Source organism: Nestor notabilis, unplaced genomic scaffold, assembly GCF_000696875.1.
Source record: "Nestor notabilis isolate BGI_N333 unplaced genomic scaffold, ASM69687v1 scaffold6827, whole genome shotgun sequence".
Lineage (NCBI taxonomy): Eukaryota > Metazoa > Chordata > Aves > Psittaciformes > Psittacidae > Nestor > Nestor notabilis.
Genome location: NW_009936843.1, coordinates 1 through 9,347, shown reverse-complemented (window position 1 = coordinate 9,347; position 9,347 = coordinate 1). Strand labels below are relative to the sequence as shown.

General features: G+C 39.7%; 1 protein-coding gene across 1 annotated transcript in view; it reads right to left on the bottom strand.

Annotated features, from left to right (window-relative positions):
• Positions 1–6,884, bottom strand: part of NTPCR (nucleoside-triphosphatase, cancer-related) — a gene marked incomplete at its 5' end in the record, with an annotated part of 9,287 nt that extends 2,403 nt beyond the window's left edge. The window contains 3 exons of the mRNA XM_010018548.1: positions 2,638–2,847; positions 5,532–5,628; positions 6,722–6,884. Coding sequence (XP_010016850.1) covers positions 2,638–2,847; positions 5,532–5,628; positions 6,722–6,884 — 470 coding nt within the window. The remainder of the gene's footprint in view (positions 1–2,637; positions 2,848–5,531; positions 5,629–6,721) is intronic.
• Between the last annotated feature and the right edge of the window lie 2,463 nt (positions 6,885–9,347).

Below are 9,347 nucleotides of genomic sequence, written 5' to 3'. Positions count from 1 at the left end.
AACCGCTCTTGTGCAGTCTATTCAAATGGAATCTTTTTCTTCTTCTGCTCCATTTAGCTATTTATTTTCTTTCTTAAAAGGCATATGCAACCAAACTTCGCTAATGGATTTCATAGAAGCAAAATTAATAGGTGGGAAAATGGGAAAATGAGTATGTGCCAGCTGCTAAAGATAATCTGATCCTATTTATGATACCGTCTGCAAAACTACACAGACCTGAGCAGTGCTAAAAGAGCCTCTATAGTTTCACTGGAAAGTTTAGATCTCAGCAAAATGGAATTGGGCAACAATGGAAAGAAATGTGTTACATATCAGAGCTCCTCTTGTTAAGTGCTCTGAGCATAATAAATTAAACATTTGGGACCAAATCGTCAACTGCTTTTAGGGCATCTGGGCCCATCTACACCATCTGAATACACTTTCAAAACAAAAGGGACTGTGAAACCCCAAACAGCTGTCTCTCTGCTCTTAGCGTCAAACATCAGAACTCTCCTCATGACACTAAGAGAAAGATGACAAAACTCTTACTGAGTTAGTTGACTGCAGCCTAACTCCACACGAAGCAACAAAGCAGGCATAACTTTTTTGGAAGGTGGCCACCTACTTCTGCACACTTCCAGGCACCATAAAAGTTAGAAAGAAATTACTGACCATGAGCTATTTGGACACTCCAGGTTCTCCCCAAGCCACAGCCCTTGAAGAACACAGCTGGAGATGCAGTATGTACTTCAGCTAGTAACACCTCTGATTCCCCACGGGCAGGTTCTGTTCCTACTCAGGGATACGTTTTAATCAGCTGAGAAAGAACATGTTGTGCCACTGGAGCAAGTGAGACAGATGCTCTCCTGCACAAGACTTCAGCATAGCAGATCTCTGCCACCTGGAAACTATTGCAGTCTACCACACGTTTCACATCCATGCTTTTGGCTAATGGATTCACCAGAGAACTCTACTTAAACAGAGAAACCTGTACCTCCTAATCTCAGCAGCATGAACAGGATGGCTCATTTCTGCAGTAAAGAAAACACTCCTCTGCTGAAATTTACAGGAAGACTTTTGCTGGCTGTAGTCAGTATTCAAAAGAAAGGTGTATCAGCAGCCTGATACAGCTAACAACTTGGGGCTGAGTAGCATACGCCCTCAGAACATCACCTATAAATGGAGACAGTGAAAGCCTCAAAAGCTTCCCTGAAGAGCCAAATGCTATTTTCTAGCAGCCTATTTTCTCATCACGCACTAGCACACTATTGTCTTGTCATGACTGCAGCGTAAATACCGAACATCTGTTACTTTCAGTGAGGCATTCTCCATTCCCTCTTCCCCAATCCTACCACTGTAAAGCAAGTCATATAAAATTCACATTCACATGCATCCCTGTTCAGTAGCCTGACAACATGCATCAGCTTGTCAGTAGGAAACCTGGAGATTTATCTCTGAAAGGAATAGTAGGAGTTGAATGCTTACGTGAGGAAAGGAATCTTCTCTTGTCTTTGCTCCTAGGATTGCTTTAGCACTTAACAAGCATTTAGTTTAAAAAACAGAAACTGAAGATGATAATGGGACCACCAACTAAAAAAAAGCTGAGGAACTTTTCTGAGCCCTACAGTTTTATTAGTCTCACTCTGAAGAGGAGAAAAGAAGATGGAGGCTTTGCTTTCTCTGCAGTAATTAAGATCATTCAATATAAATTGTTGAGATAGTGTATTTTCCTTCCTGATCCACTTAGATGAAAACAAAGTAAGCATTCTCACTGTGACAGGCATCTGATAAAGAACACGCTGCATCAGTATACTGCTCTACAGCATATTAACCCTGCTACTAAGGCAAGATGTGTAAGTCCCACGTCCTGAATTTATAATTTATAGTTCAGTTTTGGATATATAGCCTTATTCTCTCCTACAAATAGTATACACTGAGTAGAAAAAGAAACCGAGTGAGTGGGGGATGCATTTTGCTTTTTTTTTTGTGAAGAATTCAAGACACTTGCAGACGTTAAGGAAACCTCACATACGTATTCCTGGGAACAGGCTATATTTTGTGGTGGTGAAGTTTTTGAGAACCTCCCTGCAAGTGATCAGAAATGCACAGAGACCTTAATATTCTGAAAATTATGTCTGTAAAAATAACATTATGAATTCCAAAATTGGTTCACTGACTCCATTTACAAGTGTCTGTCCTCTAAAAGGGATTTCTGCAAGCTCCACTATTACCTTTTTTTTTTTTCCCTTGAATATGATTACTGGTAACATTTCTGCAAGCTAGTCTAAAAAAGAAAGCAAGTTCAAAAATCTGACTGTACTTTGAAAGATTTAACTCTCAGGAATAATGAATGCTCATATGGCAATAATACTACAGCAAGAAAACCTTTTAAAACAACTGTATCATTACGTCTGCACCCCTCCCAAGCAAAGCCACCTGTGTAAGGCTGCTACAGTAAGTGCCAAATGTGATTTTTCTTTCTTTTTTAATAAGGTGAACCACCTGCCCATTAAGAATAAAATGGAAACTAAAAAGCTTATTTCCTACAAGCTACCCACAGCTATCAACTGGTAGTAACAATTAGCTTTTTAAGCAGAGCCAAATATAAACCAGCAACCTAGAACAGAAGGCTCTTTAAGAATATTAAATATTACTCACATTGAACACTTTAATATCTTTTCTACTTCTTATTTCTTCAACAAGATCCAGTGGCTTTCCCTTAGGTATTGGAATAGTTCCAAGCACCACAGTCCCTGAGCCAGTGAGCGTTTGACGAACAGCTTGAATAAAAGCCTGGCTGAAGAGTTCCATTTTACCAACCTCATCTATGACGCAGATTTTTTTCTCTGCATCACTGCCATGGTTTACCTGTGGAAAAGTGCATCAAGAGACTGTAAACAATACAGAACTTAGAACAAGTAACAGTAATAATTTCTATGCTAATAAAAGAAATACCTCCAAAAGAAATCAGTACAATTGTAATATAGGGGAAAGTGGAGAAGTCAAAGCTGCTCCTGGTAAGTGAGAGACTTATAAATCTATCATTTCCATTTCAGCATAGATTTTTTGGAAAGATGAAAATATATATACAGCATAAATACTAACTACAATATGAAATATCCATAATATCAGTTTTCCCTCAAAGCAGAATTCTCACAGTGGTCCCACACAAGCTATTTGACAATTAGAAACTGCATGTTGTCTACTAGCAGCTATCAATCAATCAGAGGGACTCCAATTTTTCCAAACTTCACTGTTCCCATCAAATTATGCATTTAGAATAGATGAAAATCTACACAAGTATTAAAAAAAAAATATAAAAGATTTGCATTAAATCTAGATTTGGAAGTTCCTCCTCTTGTAGCTGGGTCAAATAATGGTCAAAACTAGCATTTCTCTCAAAACAATTAGCCTTCTTCTAAGCTATCTGGATAAGAACCAAGCCATTTCCAAGCCTCCCTCACATCAGAACAGTCATCTTCCATTTCTTTGGCAAGATATGGCTTATTCTATAGTCCCAGCCATCCCCCTGGACTGCAGGATAGGCACCATATTAACAATTGACCGTATTTGTGGTTTGTTTGCTTTTTTCATGAAGTGAATACTGTGCCAAACAGCATCATGCTGCAGAGTGGTGTGAGCAGCAGAGAAGTCAAGGAGACAACTTAGGTGACTACCACTGAAGAAAAGGCAATTTGGAAAGCAAAAAAGGAAGTGCACTGCCTCTTGGTAAAAGTAACCTTGAACTGTACTCCATCACTTAGAGAAGTGAGGAGGAAATCAGCTCAAGTCAAAATACCACTGTGGATTCATGAATATATACCAATACCACCCATATCATACAGAACCTAAAAAAGAAAGAAAAAAAAGAAATCGAAGTATTTTTCCCTGCGAAGGCAAAGTATTTGCTTCTGGGAAAGTGGAAGAACTGTACAACATGCATCCTAAAATCTTTTCAAGTTAAGTCTCTGCTGAGCAGCTGTTTTATCTAAAATCCTTTTATAGATCAGTGAGCTAAAAGCCAATACTAGTCACTAGGTCACACATTAGAGAAACAGAGTATTTTGCTTTGAAAAAAAACATCCTCAGTCCTGCCTGGTAAAGTTTCCAGATCTGAGAGATCATCCACTGCAGGATCTACCCCTGTTCTCAGTGCACTGAATGAGATACAAGCCTTAAGAGCTGAATCTGTCCTGAAGACTAAATGGGCACATACCCACTCTGTGCTGCTCTCTGATCAAACTAGACCATACCTATAACTCTCCTGCCCTCATTCTTCATTTGCCACTTCTTTTTTCAGTGCTATGATCTTCCTCACTTTCCTCATCTTCCATTTTGTGTCACCTACATGCATGACCACATTCCCACAAAACTGATTAACAGCACTTCCAATGACAAAGCCACGTAACAACCAGAAAAACTCAACAGTGCTAACACCCTTCTAGCAAGATCTCTCCTGGACTTCACATAAAGGCAAGCAGTAAAAGGATTCTGAGTACAGTGCTGGCTTAATAAAGTCTGTTTTATTAAACTGTCTTTCTATTTACTAACATAGTAAATCAAGTTACAGTGAAAATAAACATATGAAAATGCCCCATTTTATTCATATTTCCTTTCTTCCCTACCCCCAATGTTTCTGCTTCCCTACTCTCAGACTTTAATGTTTCTTGACAAAAACAAGTATCAGAGCCTTAATCTCATTTTTGCTCCTTGCACCTCTGTTTTTGGGTGCTTTTTTGTCTTTCAAAGTTCAAATAAAAAGTCTCTTCTTCCTTGGCCCCTTGAGCTTTGGCAGGGTAGAAAAATCACAATAGGATCTTCTTAGTAGTACAGTTCAGCAGCTGCTGCACACTGTTTGTGATATGCCAAAAACAGATCTGTTCTTGTTTAATTTTGGAGAGGGCAAAGGCTGGAGTGAGAGAGAAGAAGAAGAAGGCAAAAGGCCATAACAAAATGTCAGGAGAAAGATACTAAAAAGATTGTGTAGAAAGTTTTGTCACAGTCAGAGCACTATCAGGCTGCTATTATCAGTTAAAACCTACCAGTCTGCAGGTACTTACACAGTGGTAATCAAAAGTAACCACTGGATTCAAGGAACAAATATTTCTACTGGAAGAAGATGGGAACTGGAACAAGAGGGGACAAAAAGGGCTATAAAGAAAAAGCGCAGCAGCAAAAGCCTTTTTTTGTTGGACCCACCAACTCTACCCAGTTCTGTGCAGTAAGCCACTCATGCATTTTGCTTGCTTTCCAATATGCAAGACAGAGGCATTGGAAGAAAATTCCTATCGGCTATCCCTCAGGCTGAGGAGGTCCTGCTCACAGGGTGATGTCAGATCGGGAATAACTGGGGACTGTAATCTCTCCAAACACCATATGAAGCACAAAAGAATAAGTCAGATTTGCCCCTCCAGCTTCCTGATGTCAATCAGGATCAGCGATATCCAACAGGCCATTTATTAATACCCAAAACTAGAGCTCTAGAAGGGCCTTCCAATAACACTGATTACCATAAAGCATCGATTTTTCAGCAGCTTTGATAGAATACTCACATTTCTCAGCATAGGTAGAACCAACTGCTCAAATGAAACAACGTCTACAACATACTGTCCAACCCGACATTCACGTCTTGAAGTAGAAGAATCAGAACTGAATTTGAAAAAAAGAGACACATAATTCCTTGTAAGTAATGAGTTTAGTGAAAATTCACTGCAGTCATTTCAAGTGGATTTATGAGAAGTTATCCTAATAAATCAAATCCCCTTAATTCTTCTAAGAAAAGCAAAGAAACTCTGTAAATCATCCATTAAATCACATTGCAGATAGCACACTTTCAGGTAATAAATACACCATAAGCTACCTTCACAAATATGTAAGCTCAAATCTGAACAGTGAAAGGAAGGACAATGGGATCTAAAAGCTAGCAGGTATATTTACAGTGAAATCAAAATAAATGCCTGTAGTTCAGATCTTTGAATTTGGTGACGCTACAGACAGCAGCACAGCAGTAGCCCAAATCCCAGTATAGGCTGCAAAACCCTTAATCTCAGAAAAACACTCAGTTTGCATGTGCCGCATCACACTCTCTTATGCAAACTTCTTTTATTAGCAGTATGCAAATTATTTAGGAAGATCACCTATGTCTGAAGGAGGTGCTAGTAGCACACCTGAACCTAGACCAAGTTTTGCACAAAGCAAAAAAGGCTAAGTCAACCAGGAGAGATTGTGAGCCCCTCTGCACTTCAGGAGGCCCCGACTGTTAGTGGGGGTCTGAAGCCCTCTTTTTTTCCTAAAATTCACATATGGGTTTGGTGGGACAGTCAGTGGCTCTGTAAAACAATGTTGTATGCAATTTCTCTTTTATTTTCTACTTCTGTCTCTATAAATCAGCTTGTGGAAACAAAAAGTATCTTCCTCCCTGCCTATAAAAAGCTATTTAATGTAAACCAAAGAGCCTTGGCCTCACATTAAGACTTGGCAGTGCTTCCTCTCTACCTGGTGTAAAATAAGCAGTAAGAAAGAACACCCTTCCCTAGTACATCTTCAGTATTTCATTATGCAGTAGAAACACTGTCTACATACACAATACAGGTGACCTGGCTGATACAAGAACTGAATGAAGAACCTGACCATGAAAGCAATGTGTGCTGGAAATCACCTTCTGGAGGAGCATTCAACATGCTGACAGGCTGGAGCAGAAGCATAAAACAATAGCCACTTGCAGTTATTAAAACCTCAGTACCTGACTCTAGATAACGGTCCTCGTTTCCCAGACAAAGTGACAACATCGAATCCTGTTCTCCTGCCACCTTCTCTAACTTCCTCTGTGTAAAATCCATCTATGGAAGTGCCTGAGGATTTTAGAGCTTGAGTGACTTTCTGGATCAAAGTAGTCTTTCCAACCCCTAAAAATGAAGAAAAAACAAAAAGCACACAGGATTAATCTTCTACACTAGAACCTCATTTTTAAGCACCACAGTAATGATTTGGAACATTGATTAGTTTTTGAAGTTTGCAAATTGCTTTTTTTAAATGGTAGAAAGAACAGAAGCACCTTTTAAAGTTCATTCTGTACTGATGCTGTAATATTTTATTAGCTTTTAAGAAGTACATCTACAGTGAAGTCACAACAGAATGGTACAAATATCCCATACTATCACAGAACTTTTTAGCTTAGACTGTAGCCTGCCCTATGCTTACCCCAAGGCAGGTAAATACACAAAAGCCATACTTCTACACAACTTCCAAGCTAGCTGGAAGACTGACTGATGCATCTCCCTTCCTATCACTGCTGTTCACTACTCTTTAAAAACAGAGCTGAGTTTATACCCCTTTTAGATCAAAAGGTCAAGGCTGACTGCTATCACCAGAAGCCTACCTTTCACAAAGGACACGCTGCTTCTATTGATGTCCTAGAAATCGGAAGCACTCAGTGCCCTTGTGATAGCAGGTCCTACATGGCAAAAAGCATTTCCAACCACAGAAACACGCTTCTTATGGTGTCTGAAGCAGGAGGTTTTGACTAGATACATGAAAAGACTTTTTTTATCATTAAGACAATCAAGCCATGGGACAGGTTTCCCAGAGAGGCTATGCCTTTGCAGTTTTCAAGTTTTGACTAGATAAAGCCTTGAACAACTTGGTCTGGCCTCATAGCTGACCCTCCTTTACATGTCTTGAAATCCCTTCTCACATGAATTATCCTGTGGTCCTATAAATCCATTTTCTTACCCTAACACAGATCCTTAAAACCCTGGCCACCAGATGTCTACTAGCACAGTCTGATGTACCTTCTATTGTGTGAACATCAGCCATGTTCCAGACATCCTCTCTTACCACAAAGGATCCAATTCTTCTCCTTTACCATTGTACACATACTTCCCTTGACAATCTCCTTTTAAACTCAACTTTATCACCTCACACAAAATTTACTGTTGTCACTTAACTTTGAATAATTGCTGTAAAAAAGTCAGAAGATAGAAAATATCCTGTAGAATAAACCTTCAAATTCCTGGAGACAATGAATAGAGACCAAATGCGAGGTGCCCAACAGTGCCAACAGATAGCATTTTAACAGGTACGTACCAAATTCCTCACTTAAAATTTTAAGCAGATTTAGGATCTACTTTCTTAGCCGTATCAATGACAAAATGTTCTGTGTCTTCAAGGGCACCTAGTCAAACCATTAACCAAACTTTTCAAAACTGAAGCCAAAGGGATTCCTGACATTCGAACAACAACAAAATGACAAATGTGGCGCCATCAGTACCTACCATCTTTCCAAGGCCATGTCTCTATAAGCAAGTTCATAGTATTCTAGCTAAGAAGATTTGCTATCTCTACTTTTGTTCATTCAATAAATTGCCAAAGAGAGCTAAAATGATTCAAACTAAGTTTAAGAAAGCTTAAAATTATACCTTTAGCTAATCAAAACAGTTAATTCCATTTCAGTTAAATGGACAGAGACAAGGCCTGAGCAGACCTAAGCTCTGCAACTCCTGGAGGGCTGCCTACATTCAAGTGGATGGAAAGACAGAATGAAGGGGTTGCAATGTATTGCTATCTCAGCCTAGCAGAGCAATTAATTTTAAGTCAATTCCAGACAAGACAGGTATTAGCAAAAGGAGAATTAGGCCCACTGCTTTACTTCCAGACACAAAAGAAAGTTTTCCAATTATAATAACGGGTTTATTTCTTTATCAGCCATTTAGTTCAACCCCCATATTATATCCCACCCTACCTCTACAATAATCAGATTCTCCTACTACAATAAACTACTCCACCATGTCATAGAATCATAGAATAGTTAGGGTTGGAAACGACCTTAAGATCATCTAGTTCCAACCCCCTTGCCATGAGCAGGGACACCACACACTAAACTATGTCACCCGAGGCTCTGTCCAACCTGGCCTTGAACACTGCCAGGGATGGAGCATTCACAACCTTCTTGGGCAACCCATTCCAGTGCCTCACCACCCTCACTGTGAAGAACTTCTTCCTCATATCCAATCTAAACCTCCCCTGTTTTAGTTTAAACCCATGTCAATCAAGGCCTGCTCATCTGGGATACCAATTATTATCTATAGGTGACCATTACCTAGGGAGGGACTGCTAAAGCCCTACAATTAAGTTCCAGAAAAGGTGAGTGCTCAGAAATGTGTGATGGCTGCAGTTTAAATGAAGCAAGTTAGTTGTCCAGGAGGTTTTTTCCCCCTAACATCGAACTGCTGGAGCCCGACACAAAGCAGAAGCATCTGGAAACCTACGTGACATGGGATCGAACGCAGAGCTAGAACAGACTTTAATTACGAGCAAATTAAGGAATGCGGCAGCTCGGACCTCAACAGGCAACGCGGTGGGAGTGGAGC